Below are 17418 nucleotides of genomic sequence, written 5' to 3'. Positions count from 1 at the left end.
GAGTGCCGGCAAAGCAGGTTGAGGCATGGTAGGCAGGGCGATTGCTATGAGCCAAGGAGGCGGCAGTAGGACCAGGGAGTTGGGGGTAGTGGCAGTCGGCCAGCAGGTTGTCATGGTTGACAGCAGGGTTGACAAGGCAATCCTAAAGGGCCAACAGGCGGCAGAGCACTCCTCCATTGTTGAAGCAATATGCAAAGAGAACCTCCCGCAAGATGAGCATGTCCACTCTCCAATGGTATGGTCTCTCCCTATCCTAAATAATTGGTCGAAGAGAAGAGGCTACCTCATCTTCTCTTCAACTGTGGCTGCAACAATCTAGTGAAGTTCTGCTAACACTGATCTCCAAGCCCAGAAAACGGCAGCAAAAAGTCTAACCTGCAAACTCTTCGTGATCCCTATAGCTTAGATGTGTTGAAAACTCTAGTGAATGCTAGGCTGCCAACGTGATCCATTATCAGGAACAATACTCTCTAGTCTCCACAACAAGAACTTCTTCCATCGTTCCTCACCTAGAAGAAGACCCCTCAAAAATAGCTTCACCAACAACTCTCTACTCTAATTCTTTGGATCTATAGTCCCCAAACCACCCCTAGATCTGGGCCGACTGATGACATCTAAGGATACTTTAGCCCTCGTTGGACTTCCCTCTCCACCTGACCAAATGAAACTCCTGATGAGCCACTTCGCTTGGCTGATGTATGACCCAGAGAAAGCCCCACAAAAGATAACACCGGAGAGTGGAACCTAGTTAACCATCACTACCCTCCCCGCTAGAAAGGTCTCACCATTCCCTCAGTACAACTTCTCCTTAATGATAAAGAATAACAGTGCCATCTGCTGCTCTGAGGTAATATTAGTGCCCACATGACAGCTAAGGTATCTCTGGGAAGTGCCATGGGGGACCCGAGCCAATTGGCTCTTGGATGTCACAAACCAAAAATTCATAGGATTTTTGCCAGTTGACAAGAGCTCCTGAGGATTTACAAAAAGTCTGCATGGCAGCTACAAAGAGCCGGAAATTCTCCTTACCCCCAAAGTAATAGCTCTGCTGTCTGTAAACTATCTATCCAAGACCTCGTTATGAAATGAGGAATAGATCTCCACTACATCATTGTACTTGTGATGTACTCTGCTACACCATTGGGGTTAAAAAAAGGAATACAAGTCCACTACACCTTCAATCCATTGCTTTGGAAAACTCATCCTCAACAGGGTGCCCTCCAATAACTCCCAATCAGCTATGTTGTAAGACTTCTTGAAGTCAAGAAGTAAAACAAAGACATCTTGTCTTCTAGAGCATGCAAGAGCTTTGGATTCCTAGATGGTAAAATGATTTTCCATAATACACTCCTGAGCCAAACCTGTCAGGCCAGGATGTATACTGTCTAGCATAAGAAGAGAGAGTTTGAGACTGATTGTGGTAGAAAGGTTCTTATATGCAATTCCAAGCAAATTGATCAGTCTCCACTAAGTAATCTCCAATCTATTTTTACTGCCTTTCAGAATGAGGTGAATCAATCCTTGAGGATCAAGATAGCCTCTCTGGCATATATACTAATGCCATACTCCACTGGAATGCTGCGAGGACTCTTGTGGTAACCAAGTCCCAGTAACTCAAACAGAAAGCCATGTCCAATATATCACCCCTTGGGCACTTCCTGAGGGCAAGGCTAGTAAATCATCTCCAAGCTCCTACTTAAAGGGGGGCCATCAAATGACTACTCAATACTCTACCCAGTGACCACTCTCAGAGTACTTTGCCAAACAATCTCTCTCACCTATAGCCAGGAGGTCCAGGCGTGGAGCCCAACAGGGCAATGTGGCCACTTCTCCTACCTTTTCAGGCCCCTGGGCTAAAGATCAATTTTCTCTCCTAAGTCTCCTGATTCCTTGTTTGGAATGCCCAAGACCTGCAGTGCAGGAAAAATCATTGTTCACTGTATCTCCTACTTGTGTACCAAAACATCCTCATGATAGTTATCGTGTGATCTGGCTTCCTTCATAGCATTTATCTCTACTTTGATGTTTTGGCGGCACCCATCCTCTCAGCCATCCACCTGCATCTTGGGTGCCTTTCCTCCTCTCTCTAAAGTGCTATCAATGAAGCTCTAGCACCCCTGTCTCTCAGCAAGAGGTTCTCTCTCATGCTCCTGAACTCTTTGAAAAAGGAGCTGGCCAACTGCAGGCATCATCCAAACCCCTAGCGGCCCTGCCAACTAAAAAGGGTCTTTCTCCCCAAATATTGGTAACAGAATCTCCCAGATCCTCATCGTAATAAAGATGGCTTGGAATCTTGACAATAATAGCGGTTTCCCTGACTCCCTATGATAGAAAGTAACAATGCCAACCAGGCCTGTATCTTGACACTATTCTCAAGCTACTGGATTATATACTTCATAGGAAAAAGTATCGTTCGCATAGTTTGATACTATTTCTTCACCTCTTAATAGCATTTAGATTCTAATTTAAATAAACTCCATTGCTTTTCTAATTGATCAATCCACAATTACTCTTCCTGGTACTTTCAAACAACAGTTTCAGCTGAATATAGTTTGATATTACAATGGAGTAGGTTGTTTGTTCTTGAAGTATGCCTTGGATCCAGAACAACCAAACTGTTAAGTTCCGAAAAGCATAAAATAGTGCATACTTGGAATAGTCGAATGGCAAGGCCAAGTTTGTTGCGCCAAGTAATCTCCAGCTCACGCTTGATCAAGAGAATGGACTCTGTCTTCCAATCATGAACATAATCTGTAGAGAACAGCTTTGTGAAAAGATCTTCAACCTGAGAAAAAAAAATTCCTAAATAGTTATGGAATTGGAAAACAATGGAATCAATTTAACAGAATAGAAAAATAAACAAATACCATCTAAATAAAGTGGAATTAGTGAAGAATAACTTGAACTCAGAAAAGGAAAAAGTCTTTTGAGCCCTAGTCTAAGTATTGAGAATCCCAGCTTGTGACAATACCATCATTTACCAAACTTGGCTCAAGTTCTGACTATCATCAGGCAAGGATAAAGGCTGATGATGTTCCTAAGGTAATCTTTAGAACTAGTTCTTAAATACCATTCCATCAGTGCCTCTCCCCCTTCTGCAAGTCTGCTTCCCTCCATCCACAAGCTCCTTTGACCAAGCAGGCCACCAGGCCATTATGGCTGCCTTGTGCCATCCCCCCTTTTTTCGTCTACTCCTCCCCGCCCCTGGGCACTGCCGCCCAACACCAGGCCAGCAGATCTGAACCACGTGTTGATACTGCCCCTTCCCCTCGACGCACCCTTCCCCTTCAGGTAAACAGAAGCTTTCTCGGACAGCCCCCCACAAAGACCTGCAACAGAAACCCTTAGTCCGACATTGGAGCACTCTGTGAGTGTCCCCCCAATCACACGCCTTGCACATCATCCTCATGGAGCAGGAGCTCTTATCCGTTCATGCCACGGAAAGGGAACTAGAGGAGTCGGCGATCTTTGATAAGGCCATTGGGTACCCTCCATCTAGGACACAGCTCCACAATTGGTTCCTTTCTACCCTGCACATTGGTAACGGGTAGATAGCGATACTGATGGGTCAAGGTATCTTTATGGTATATCTCACTTTGGCGGAGGCAGCTATGCCGCTCTTTGGCAGCTCCCCCCTAGCCTCCATGAAGGGAGTCATCTACATGGTCTCGAGGTACAACAGCTTCATGGTTGAGAGCTTCGAGCTCCACAACAGACTCCTTTGCTATCCGGTCACCTTGCTTTTTTCCGAACTCACTATCGAGTACCAACAGTTGCTAGAGGATTTTGGGCATCTCTTTGGCACGGTCCTCCCCCCTTCTTTTGTTGATGCAATGATGGCCATAGGGGTTCCAAAAGATCGGGTGGCAATGAAGATACAAAGAAAATTCCGAAGTTTTTAGAGATTGAGAATGAGAGGCACACCTTTAAACAATAGGTCATTGTGACAAGACAGCCCAATCAGTGCCTGCAATGCCATGACTTTAGACACCAAGATGCAAAGTGTACTCGCTTTGGTGCGAGGACAACTCAGCAGGTAGCTATGCAGATGGATGACGAGGGATTCATGAGAGTTTAGTGGTGTCAAAAAGGGAGGAGATAGGATGGACCAAAGTTGACACCACAGCCCCAGCCTCCCTAGTTGAGGGCTAAGGGCCGAGAGTTAGGTCCCCATCAAAGGGGCCCCCTTCCAGTAGCCACTACGCCCCCCCCAAATCCCCAAACATCCCTAGCACCACCTATCCCCCCTCCCGCACACACTCCCTTCACCTCACCGGCCCCACCCCCTTGGCCATAGCCTTCCCCCACATGGGTGCGACAACCCCCATACCCCGACTAGCTCACCTTGTCCACAGCCTATCTCCCCTTGCACACTGCCACTAGCTCTACAGCACTGCCAATTCCTCGCACTTTCCCCCTCCAGGCACAACCTATGGCATACGAGTTGTGCTATGGCCTGTGGTCATACATGAGAGTGGCAAGATAGGCAGAGTTTCCCCTTTCCCTAGAACTGTGGATCTTCTGGTGCGTAAATCGAGGGATGGTAAAGCCCACCTACTTGTAGCACCAAATGGGCCGAACTACACCTTCCTCCAATCTTCTCACTCGAGAGCTTGGTCGGCAGCTCTATTTGATGAAGTTGTGAGGGACCAAGTAGTAGAACATGTCCTGCAATGACTTAGAGAGGCAAGATTAGCACTTCTAGCAAAGCAATGGCCAAGATGTCAGATGGACATCAACTGTTGGTGCCACAGCTCAAGTCCCACGCCTCAGCACCATCTTCCAAGCCCCTGCCCCCAAAATAGATCTTACCAATGGATGCGATTGAGTGGCCACTTTCCCAACCCACACAATTCTATCACATGATAGATTCCCATCTCTCATCATCATGGCTCATGGGAGGGTCCGCACTTGCTCGGAGGAGGTGACGGAGATCCACCACCCTTTTCTATAGACAGCTTTTTCAGCAGGAGCCAACATCAAACAAGGTGCTCTGATGCAGACAACAAGTGTGGGAGTGTGTCCCGCCCCTTGTGAGGACTGAGGTGATCGGACAAGCACTCCTTGAGCCATTTGCAGAGAGGGAATTAGCTAAGGGTTCCACACATAGGATGGGCAGAAATGCCTTGGAGAGGATGGCTATCTAGAGCCTTCTTCCACACATAGGCTTTTCAAAAGACTTTCAAATCAACAAGCCGAATGTTGTGTAACATGTCAACAGGACTAGTCAGTCTCCTCCCCAACGGGGGACTGCTTGGAGCTGTCCTAGTGGCGGCCCATCAACTTGTTGTCAGTAGCCTATAAGGCCTTGGCCAAGATGATTGGCAGCACGCTTTGTCCCATTCTCCCAAACATCATCGATGGCACACAAATAGGTTTCGTCTAGGATAGAAGCATCCTAGACAATGCTTTTACCTTTTCTGCGGCCACTGAGTGGGCGCCGCATAGTGGCCAATGTATGGTGGTACTTCTACTCAGCTTCGAGAAGGCCTATGACAAGGTCGACTACAACTTCCTAGAAGGTACCATGGCACAATTGGGCTTCCCCCAAGAGTGGATCAGAGGGGTTTTAGCCTTGTACAAGGCGGCCACCAGCAGGGTACTCATAGGAGGCAAGAGTAGTGGGAAGTTCTGCTTGGAGAGGTCAGTCCAATAGGGCTTCCCTCTAGCTCCCTACCTCTTCCTATCCTTTGCAAAGGTGATATCCTACTTTCTTCACTCGAGGTCGAGTAGCCTGTATTGGCTCAGGCTTCTAGTGAGAGAGAACACAAAGCTTATGGACTCTAACTATGCAGATAACTTAGCAGTGAGATTTGCATTGGAGGTTTTTTGAATAGCTCCAAGAGTGAAGATGAATTGGTGAAAGTTAGTTCGACTCTTAACTATGCAGATAACTTAGCCCTCTATGTGGAGGACAATGAGCTGATGTTGAAGAGGATGAGACTGGCATTGGAGGTTTTTTGCATAGCTCCAAGAGCAAGGATGAACTGGTGAAAGTCAGTTGGGTTTCTAACAAATCCTAAGTCTAGCACAGAGTGGGGCATCCACTTGGGTTTTAGATGGGTGGCTATCCGTTATCTTGGGGTCCAAGTACCCTGTCATGACGACGTGCATTTTTGAAACCTCGCTTAACATGTGGATTAATTTTTAATCACATGATTAAGTAAATGTTGCACATGTGAGGTGCAACTGGGGTTAAGAGTAAATTTACGAGCCCAGGACCCAAGAAGATCACGAGATGTCAAAGGCAAAAGTTGCTATAAGTTATGTTGCGCAGGTACTTGGTGGTATCTGGTGTCAATTGTTGGCCTAGGTCATTCATTTCGTCATAAGTGTCAATTGGTGACACTAGGGATGTCGCATTTAATGGTACCTAACGCCGATCTAATGGTCAAAGATGGCACAGAGAGACTCGGGAGTGGAAGATGCCTAGCCAATTTAATTATTGGCCAGTCATATTATTTTTTTGGGCACCGAAATAATTATCAAATTAATTTTTAGTAATTAAAGGCTGAAAATTAATATTAAATGATGGATAATGTTGGAAAAACCATTTGGAAAGGTTGCCACTTTGCAAACTTGCCTATACGAGCTGGTAAAAGGCTGAAGAAGAGGAAAAACGAGATCGTTCTTGCTATAGCAAATGTGGGAGAGCTGTGAGCAGCCATGGCCAGACTATTTTCAGCCATTGCAGCCAACCACGATGGAGTTTTGAGGAGGCAATTGCAGATTCGAACTCTCCACAATCGGAAGATTGCATCCAGGTATTGAGAAACACTTCAAGTTTCACCCGTAGTTTGCATTTTTGCATTTTTGTGTTTTGCGTTTAGGGTTTGCAGCCCCAAAAGGGGGCGCCATCCTAGATTGACTGTGCCTATTTATGGACCACTCTCTCATTCATTCCTTACGGCTGATTCATTCAATCCATCACCTCTTCTCTCCAGCCTCTCCCTTACCCTCACACCCCTTCAAGAGGACATTGCGGTTCGTGGTTCGTGGCTGTCTTCATCATCTTCCTTGTGCTATGGCATCCTTGTTCCCTTGTATCACATTCACTCCATGATTCAAATCTTCATCATTCCATTCATTAGAGTTTCTTCTCTCTTCTCTTCTCTTCTCCATGTTTGCTGAGTTCACTCCGTGTTCCTCCCCGCAAACCCTATTGTCTCACCGGTACGTCATCGTTTGACATGGTATCAAAGCTGGATCTACTCAAACAATAGCAAAGATCCTCCACTCCAGTGCCGGCAAAGACCAGTGGCGGGTTTAGCATCCACTTCTCTTCTTCTTCCATTGCATCAAAACCTCGTTTTTGCAGGTTTCAAGTGTTTTCACCTTGCTGCCCACACCCCTTTCGCGGAGGACATCACAGTCTCCGCTGTCCCTTGATGTCATCTACAATTTGGCACTTGTTTCCAGCCTTCCATCCGCAGTTTGCAACTGTTTACAGCAGAGCGACTGTTACTGATCGCTCCTCCATTCAAAACAACAATCTTGTTTTTGCAGATTTCAGGTATTTCAGCTTACTGCCCACACCTTGGATACAAAGGACTTTGTGGTTCAAGCTGGCCATTGCTGTCCCCCTCACACTGGCAGCTCACTTCCAACCCTTCCACTGCCCTCCCACTCCTTGCGGCGAACATTGCGGTTCGTGCTTCACACTGCCCTCACACCCCTTGTGGCGGACATTGCGGTTCATGGTTCATGGCTGACCTCCTCCTCCTTCAGCAAGGCACACTGGTACCCATGGCTTCTTTACCAACAAATGACCAAACTATTGGGTGCTTCTACTGCGGCACGAACGGTCATCCCATCGAAGACTATCAACATCGACCTTTGCTCCCCACCCCTCCGGAGTATATGCATCTTCCACCAGGCATTCCTTGTGCCACCTCTCCTTTCCAAGCCACACCGATCGTTCTGTATCAGCTATCGGAGTATTATGCTCAAGGCAATAAGCCGCACCCGACAAACAGTAAGTCCTTTCGAGCACATAGAGGCTCTAAGACCTTATGAGGCGATAAGCTCTCTTGGAGACCACCCCACTATACGGAGGTTTCCCCCACCCACTTCCGGGTACAGTGGCTTCCACGGCCCACATCTCCTCCACAGTTCACTCTCCTGAGAGCCTGCAACTGTTCCCCACCCTTGGCTCATCCTAAGCCTCCTTCTCCACCCTCTGCCACTCACGTTCGAGAGGTCATTTTTGGGTGCTTTCCGGCTTCTTCCAAGCCCCGAATACCTTCTTCGGCACGACTAGCGGTGCTTCCTTCATCATCAGATGCTTCACAGTCCATGAGCCATGAGTGGTTGGATTCCCTTTCTCTCTCAGATTGGGATTCAGAGGGGGATTTTCTTACTTCGCCCTCGGAGGAGACTTCCAATTCTTCTTCAGCTTCACATGGGGCTCCGGCTCCGACTTCTACTCCTTTCGATTCAGAGAGGGACCCTATGTGCCATGAAGTTCTTCACACACCACCACCTTTCACTTTCGAGGAGTAGCTCTCCTTTGAGCAATCATTTCCTCTACTCATACCAAGGGTCTAGAGGATCTACCTAGATTCAGGCCCTTGGGTCTTCAGCAGCGACTTGGTGGCTAGGCCTTTGTATTCCTTTCAGCATGGAGTCATGTAGCTAGTGGCTTCTCTACCGAGATTGAGTTTCGAGTTCTACAGCTCATCCAATCTCCTGACTATCTTCAAAGGTCTCCTTTCAGGTGGTATTCTCATATTACAAGGTGGATCTTCTTTGTCCCTTGGTCAACATGGAGCCACCTCCCAAGATCGAGTACGGGCATATCCTTATGATTCTCAACACCACACAAATTCCAACATTCCTCGTATGCATTACATGTTTTCATCATCTTTGTACTAGGACGCTTGGGCAAGTGAACAATTTCCCCACAAGGGATACTGTCCAAGTGACATCTGTTGCATGAGCATTCTTCCGCAAGTAGCATTGCATCTCCACATCACTCTTCTCCTGTTTCCCTTTTTGGGCCTAAGAGGGGGTGTTGAGAAACACTTCACCTTTCACCCGCAGTTTGCGTTTTTGCGTTTCTGTGTTTTGCGTTTAGGGTTTGCAGCCCCAAAAGGAGGCGCCATCCTAGATTGACTGTGCCTATTTATAGACCACTCTCTCATTCATTCCTTACGGTTGATTCATTCAGTCCATCACCCCTTCTCTCTGGCCTCTTCCTTACCCTCACACCCCTTCAGGAGGGCATTGTGGTTCGTGGTTCGTGGCTTTCTTCATCATCTTCCTTGTGCTATGGCACCCTTGTTCGCTTGTGTCACATTCACTTCATGATTCAAATCTTCATCATTTCATTCATCAGAGTTTCTTCTCTCTTCTCTTCTCTTCTCCATGTTTGCCGAGTTCACTCTGTGTTCCTCTCCGCAAACCCTGCTTTCTCGCTAATACGTCATCTTTTGACACCAAGTACAAGGTGATAGCAGATTTGGATGTCTCAGCTGTAGGCGATAGCATTTAATGTTATTGTAGCACGGCAACATCTGCAATTGACTGATTTTCAGTCATTCTTCGCGACAAAACTCTGAATTTTCTCTCTCTGCAACTCTCTCTCTCATCTCCCAACCATTTCATAGCCTTGCTCCGAAGATCTTAGCATTTGGACCCTTGGAGGCTAAAAAATCGCATATTTCTCTACTGTAAACCCTCATTTACAGCAGAAATTAGAGTCTAGCAGCAGCCTTGAGAAGTGTGCCTAAAATTGGAAGCTCCAAGTCTCGGATTTTTCAGGGCTAAAGGTGAAATTCAGCTAAATTCAGGTAGAGGACTAGCCAACCATTGAATTTAGGGCATTTCCATCGTCTATAAAGTGGGTGAAGGCCAATTAAGTGCTTGAATCAAGGGGCAAAACAGATTGAAGACTTGTTGATCACTTTGGACAGCAAGGGGAGTTTGGAATGCGAAGGGGATCGGGAGAATCCCATTGTAAATCAACTTCTTCTTCAATAAAGCTAAAGAAATACCGTAAGGGACGCCAATTTTGGGGCCATTCGAGTGTCCATTGTCCCAAGATCAGTATGTAAATTTGTATTTTCAGATTTGCATTTATTGTTTTTGCTGTTGTAATTAAGTTGTAATCAAGAATTTACCACCCATCCACAAAAGAAAGGCTGGTTTCATACACCAACCCTGCAATTTCTCCCAATACTTGACTCCATGAAAAGGACGTTGACCCACTAGAGCATGACCTGCCTCACCTCATCCTATGGCACAACTTCCCCGCCTTGTGCAGAATTTTCTATAGGCTAACTCAGATGGGTCTAGAGACTCTAAGGCCAAGGTGGCTTGGGCAACTATTATCTGGCATCCCTCTGAGGTGGGTTTGAGAATCATCAAGCCAAAGTACTAGAGTTTGGCCCTCATACACGAGCTGGTGGTTCATGGGCTCACACCATAGTAATAGGGGATGACCATTTTCTAGCTTCTTGTCCCAGTCCCATCCCCTCCCCATGTTAGAGCCCCCTTCTTGTCCCAGTCCCATCCCGTCCCCATGTTAGAGCCCCCTCTCATGGTAATAGGGGGTGGCAATTCCTAAACCCATCCCTATTCCCATTTCTGTCCCCAAAACCTGTCCCATGTTACTATGGCTCACGCCAAGGGGGCAAACATGGAAGGTCCTACTGCAAGAGGGCCTTCAGGAGTGCAGGCCATGGAACCACATTAAGTGGAGGCCATCCTTGAGATGGATCTTCAAGTCAACACAAATCACCCCACCTGGATCTTCCTCCTTGTGCAATCTCCTACGAGTGTGGCAGGACCTGTGTAAGACCTTGATTCAAAGGCTTCCAACTTGTGAAGAAGAAATAGACTACCAACGAGTGGTTTGGAACCCCCAGGTTCGAGATAGTGATAGGATCGAGATTGGCGAGCACCCCCATGTCTTGTGGGCTGGGGTGGGAGGCTGGCCCTACTTGTACTATGAGAGTGTGGAGGGAGATCTACAAACTAGCTAACTAAGAGTTATTACAACAAGCATCTGGTTGCTAGTAGAGAGTTGACAGGAGGAGGAGGGAGATTGAGGCAACAATCCCATAGAACTAGTTGGACCCTCCTATTTTGATGTTGCATAGTGAGGTGTGGGCAGCCAGGTTCTCACCAGTCAGCATCCCGCTACGAGTAGCAGGCAAAGTGGGAGATTCCCCCCCATGATCAGATTGGGCACCCTTGCCCAGGAGGCAGTGCGTGGAACATTGCATCACCAAGGCTTTCCATTGGACCTTTTGGCAATGCTTATGGGATAGCTGGAGGCCACAGAGGTGTCTCATTTCCTTGGCACATGGAGGCTTGCTTGTTGGGAGTTGGAGAGGAGCATGCCACATTCTTCGTCGTGTGCTATATTCTGGGGGACCATCTGCTGGCAAGCAGTTAGCTAGGGCCAGCACTTACTATATGACCTGGAGATGCATGATACCATTCTTCTCATTGAGGCAGATGTCTGTGCTGTGGTCAGTTTGGAGACATTACCCATTTGGCAGGTACTAAAGTCGACAGCTGAGCAGTTGAAAGTATGGGAGATTATTGGGAGTCTCACAGCTTGGCACATCTAGAAGGCACATTGTCAATTCGTTCTGGGTGGCGAGTGTCTAACCACCTATGAGACTTTAGCAAAGCTCTATACCTCAATCATCTACTCCTCTGCAGCCATTGGCATCAGGTGCAGGGTGACTCTTGAGCTTGCGAGGAGCTCTAACTCCACTTCCTATGTACCTGGGGTGATTTGATCTGTTCTTCATGATGCAGGCAGGAAACCCTAGGTGGCGTTACTCTCCGCCTCCATAGCTTCTATCCCCCATTCCCCCCCGACCCCCCTGAAAGGCTTGTATATATGATCCCAGCTTGATCTTGTATCAGCTCCAGCCAGGCTGTTAAGCACATGTACTTCATTGTAAAGTCTTCTGAGTAGTATAATTAGCAACGTTTTTCTTGCAAAAAAAAAAACAAAAAGAGACTCCTCATATATATAGTCTGCCAAAGTAGCTATAATAGCCTAGAAGATGTCCCCTGCTGTTCCCCTAGGAAAAGTGAGCTAATCAAGGACACAAAGAACAAACTCATCGAATTACAAATGACTACTCAGATCTATGTAATAAAACAAATATACAATGAAAATGGAAAATACATATTAGAGGCAATGAACATCCAGTAAGCTACATAATAAGATAAAATGTAGTACAAACAGCAGGGGTAAAGGTGCCAACTTCCATAGAAGTGGAAGAGGGTTCAGGAATGAAGTAGAGGGTGGTATTAAGGTCACATAGGGGTCAAGGACACTCAAAGTAGTCCAGATTGTCACCTACTGAAAGGAGAGTCAATAAACAGCAGGTTTGGAGTGAATTCACTTGTATGGATCCTGAACTTGAGCAGGTAAACCCCAGTACTCAAGAAAAGGTATCAGATTGCAAGGTAAATCTACATTTGCATGCCAATGATGAGGATAAAGCTGTATTTTGACTAGTAGCAGCACTCTGGGCAGCCAAAAATGATGTTTTGGTGGCAGGATGCTGAATGGCAGGTTGGGCCAGTAGCGTGACAACAGAGGCAGCAATCTGGGCAGCAAAGGCTGCCCTTTGGCATATGCAATATTGTGACCAAATCACTATCCTCTGCTCCTGAGTCTCTCTACACACTTTCTCCAGGGCCCCTTCTCCAAACCTGCTAGGTTGAAAAGGCAATGTGCACATGTACCCTCTGTTGCCCCAGATCTGGAGCAAGGTGTTGCAATCGTGCAAAGCCTAGCCAAGTTCCCCACCACCAAACCATTGGGATCCAACACTTCGACCCCCAAGCTCCCATATCCTGGCCTTTCTTGCTCGTACCTCCCACTACATACTTCCATTTTGCACCTTCACTCATACACCATCTTGTTCCACCTGCTCCTGCATAGGTTGCTGCTTTTTCTATCAAGGACAAGGTATAAGGATTTCATCCCAAAACCCATACCATCTCATGGCTATAAATTAAACATCTATACATTTGATGGCCTATCACGTGTGCGTATTGCCTTCTGTCTGGTTTGAAAAAGGTGTGATGAGGAAGGCTATTGGTGATCATATGCTTATCATCCTTGCATGGGGATCGGTTGTATATATATGAAAGTGAGTATATTTATGTATATAAGGAATATGAGATCGTGTAAACCATTACTTGTTAACATCCATGAAAACATGCTTACTACTATGTAGACCTATGTATAATGGTCACGAAGTATATGTTCACACACCAGTGTGTCAGTGCACCTCTTCTCTTCTATATGTAAACTTGCCTTAAAAGCTATATCTCTAGTCTACGGTCTTCCAGAAAGAGACATTTTGGAAGCAGTCGTAGACCAAAGTGAAAGGGAAGAGGAGGAGAAGGTGTGACATGGTGCCATTCCAAGAGAATGAGAGGAAGATTATGAACATGTGAATGAGAGGAAGATTATGAACATGGTGCCATCACATGAAGCACCAGTACAAACTCCGTTCTAGCATGACTGCCAGCCTCTTCTACCTTGTCTTATCACCCATGCCTCTTCTCCAGCCCTCCTTGTTGCAATTTACAGTAGCACTACCATGTCCAACCTCCTTGCCATCTCTTGTAGCTTCCCATCCATCTTGGCCACACCCTATTCACTGCTCCCTTCCATTACAGTGGTCTTCCCCAGGCCTCTAGCCTACAAGTTTTTGGCACAGGATATACACATTAAATGTGCAAAATAGAAACTGTGGGTTGGATGTAGGTGCAACCATCCATTGACCCTAAGTCTCTCTCGCACAATGTTCTATGAAGGAAACAACTTTGATTGGTGTGTGGTATGGAGAAGGGGTACTTCCAAAGAGCTGGTTTGGGCCAGACTCTGGGTCACTCCCCCTCTTGCGCTAGGCTTAGAGATTAGTTTCATTTTCCTTACATTGTTCAAGCCTCAAGCACATAGATCACTTCTAGACTATGACAGAGGCTCAACTGCCAACTTGGCTATGGCCAATATAACCCCCTCCCATCCCCATAAGCAAATGACAGGGAATGGATGTCACCCTCTAAACCAGCAACCAAGCACCATTGTCATGGCTGACCATCAGCTTCATATTTGAGCAACTAGGCTACTCCATAAAATCATAATGAGTCTACACTCAGCATCCTGAACAAGAAGCTGTTCAGCCAAGACACGTCACCATCATTGTTCACATATAGGTGTACTCTATTGGTGCCACAGCTGAAGTGTAGAGGTGTGCAGTTTGGTCGAAATGAGCCTTCTTTCTGCATTAGAGCTCACGTACCATTGTAGCAAGATTTTAAAATACAGTCCAATGATCTTAGAAGACTAACACAGAAATTGAATTAAATTGATTTTCAGAATGCAAAAGAGAATTGTGGGACAAGATAAAGGTGGTATATCATGAACCAAAAAGAAAGGATGCAGTTTATATCAAACTAATACAATCAGCGTTAACTAACAGGATTATATAGACAATTATCATGACTTATGATTTAAGGACAAAAAAAAGATGCATAGCTTCTTATGTCATTAATGAAGTCTGGTGCCAACCTAGAAGCTTATGAATACCTGCTTGAATGGTCTCTCCAGCTGCAAGCGCACAGGCTCTGCTACATTAGCAAGAGCATTTGGCAACTTGTAGTCATCTGAAATTGAGTGACGCAATCCAATGTAATGTAGAGTCCCAACTGAACCACCAATAGCTACGGCTCTATCCCCAATTTGTGCATTTGTCGTGTGATCCATGGATGCATTTACTATGCTACCATCTTTCTCAGACAATTCTGACACAATGTAAGAAGATTGCAAGCCAGCCACTCCAACATGATTTTCCTTTTCAACAAATTCCACTCCCAATGGATGTGATCCCTGCATAAAACAGTCATAAACACTCTCAATAAGAATAAGATTTTTTGCAGCATTTCTGTGTAAAACCCTTGTGATGTTACCTGTAAATGTGGGCAGTTACCTCATGTATCAAAAGTACAGATTATGCCACTTTTAGGGATCCAAATATTTAATTTATGTGAATCAATATACACATCCATGTAGTAAAAATTCACATCACATAGCCTTTTGCTATGCCAACAATATGTTTGAGCAACTGTCTGACACATCATGCAGCATTTAAGTGAACCACAAATAGCCAAGCATAAATAAACACACTCTTCTGACGGTAAGTAATATTTTGAATCCTGCACCAAAAGATCTCAAATTCCACTATTTATTTTTTGTAATGGGTAATTGTAATTTGTATTCATGATAAACTAGGTCTCCATGATAGGATATCTGGTTACATGCGGATATAGAGCTTTACTTGTTGCCACGAATCCCCTGAACTTCGAACGGTCACCATTGAGCTTCTCTCACATGCTCATCTTGGGTTCTCTTGTTGGGGATTGATAAACACGCGGAATCATCTAATTAGTTTCTTTGTTATTCTACAAGTTTCGGATCTGGTCTTGCATCTCTTGAAGCACAAGGTCTAGATGCATAGGGTTTTCTATTTGAAGTTGTGCTTGTCGTTCATTCAAGTCTTAAATTTGTTGTTAGAGGTTTTGAAGGGAGACCACAATTCTTTCAAGGGTCACCTCCATGGTGCTTAGTAGGGCTAGAAAGTAGTCTTGCCAAACTGTTATGGGAGCATTAGACTATGCTCTAGAGACTAGACTAGATGCAAGATTTGTTCCAAGTATTCTGATTACAAAAAAATCCCACATAAGGCCACAAGGTACAATAATAACATAACAAGATACAAAAAATCCCACAACCCAAAACCGTAGGTATAGACAACAGGACTCGATAGGATATGAAGAATTCCACAACCTAGGACCATAGGTGTGGATACAAGATATGGAAATTACAAGATCTCCCTCAACAAGGATGAACAAGATACAAGACAGTTCTAGACAAGATCTCGTACTACAAGATTATAAGGTGACAAGACAACAAGAGTATAATGGAAAACAAGACAAGACTATATACCATGACTATGAATGTGCTAATGCAACAGTGACTGCTCTGGTTGTTTTGGGTATTGTTACGGATACCTATCATGATCAATGCACTAACCAACAGATAGTGAGTTCTGGTCCCAGCACAATAGTGAGACCGTTCCCAACAAGGGGGTGGTCATCAGTCATTAGTCAAACAGGCAAAAGGACCTGCTTTCTTTGCATTGAGTGGTTGTCTTAGATTGCTAGATGACAGAGACTACTTAAAGAGAAACCAATGGGCATGAGACTAAACTTGACACACAACCAATTGGGCCGACCACAAGAGGTGTTGTATCAAAGGGGCGGTACAAGACTCCAACTAAAGATAAAAAGTTTTACTGTAGACAAAATAGAAGGAGAGCTCGTGAAAATGCCCCTCCCACAAGTGCCAAGCAGCAAACAAAGATGCAAAGGCTGATTGCAACAAATGGTTTGAACGATGTGAAAGCCCTCACAAGAGCTGAGATTGCAGCAAAATGTATACCAATGATTGACAAGGTAACAAGTGACATGAATGCAATGCATGAAACATGGGGAAAGGAATTAAATGCTAAAATGGATGCAAACCTGAAAGCATGTATGAAGGTGTGGGGCGATGAATGATATGGATACAAAGCAAAAAGGCATATATGACAAATTGCAGGAGACATTCAAAAGGAAGCTAAGTGTTGCTATAGATGCAAACAGGAAATCATGCATTAATGGCTAGGATGATGCAAAATACAAAGAAATCAAGGCTGACTTGCACGTTGATATGATAGATATCTTGAACAAAGTAAGTGATGCTTGGAAAGTAGATATGGATGCATTGAAATCTGATACAAATGCATGCATAGCAGCCAAGGACATGGAGATTGCTGAACTAAAAAGGAAGTTAGAGGCATGTAAGAATTAAAGAATAGGTGTAAAGTTTAAAAAAGGGCATCCACAAATATGGTAGAGAGAGCTCAGAAGAAAGTAGAAAATGTCAAGCATACAATGAAAGAAAATGCACAATGGATTGAGGTAGTCAAAAGAAACAAAGGGATGCCTCAGAACAAAGTAGAAATGATGAATGCAATACTAGAAGAGGAAGCAAAAAGGAAACTCCATGCATTACGTGCTCATGTCGTGGGATGGCCTGAAAAAGGAACCCCTCTAGAGGATGCTAAAACACTTTGTGCTAAAATGGGCGTGAATGAGACACGCATTATGGATGTCTAGATGGTAAGTGATCCAAGTGACAAAAGAGGTTGGATCCTTGTGCTGAAATTTGAGGACATGGATAATAAGAGGGCCATCCTCTCAAAAAGAAAGACTTTGAAAGGCAAAAAGGTTTATCTCGATTAGGATCTCACACCCGCACAGGTAGAGTATAGAAGGGCTAGCATGCCAACGGTGTTGGAGGCACGTAAAGAAGCCAAGTATGCTGTTTAT

At 45.2% G+C, this 17418-nt stretch overlaps 1 protein-coding gene across 1 annotated transcript in view; it reads right to left on the bottom strand.

Moving 5' to 3' along the window:
• The window catches only part of LOC148029630 (ABC transporter G family member 35-like), a 250697-nt gene that overhangs the window by 123906 nt on the left and 109373 nt on the right, over positions 1 to 17418 (bottom strand). Inside the window, exons 6-7 of the mRNA XM_087685869.1 lie at positions 14576 to 14875; positions 2651 to 2785 (exon numbers count right to left, since the gene is read on the bottom strand). Of these exons, the coding sequence (XP_087541995.1) occupies positions 2651 to 2785; positions 14576 to 14875 (435 nt within the window). The remainder of the gene's footprint in view (positions 1 to 2650; positions 2786 to 14575; positions 14876 to 17418) is intronic.

Source organism: Lygodium microphyllum, chromosome 10, assembly GCF_053477565.2.
Source record: "Lygodium microphyllum isolate KBCC chromosome 10, Lygodium_microphyllum_v1.1.10, whole genome shotgun sequence".
In the NCBI taxonomy this organism is placed as follows: domain Eukaryota; kingdom Viridiplantae; phylum Streptophyta; class Polypodiopsida; order Schizaeales; family Lygodiaceae; genus Lygodium; species Lygodium microphyllum.
Note: the sequence above shows the minus strand (reverse complement) of the source record. Positions and strands in the feature narration are given on the sequence as shown.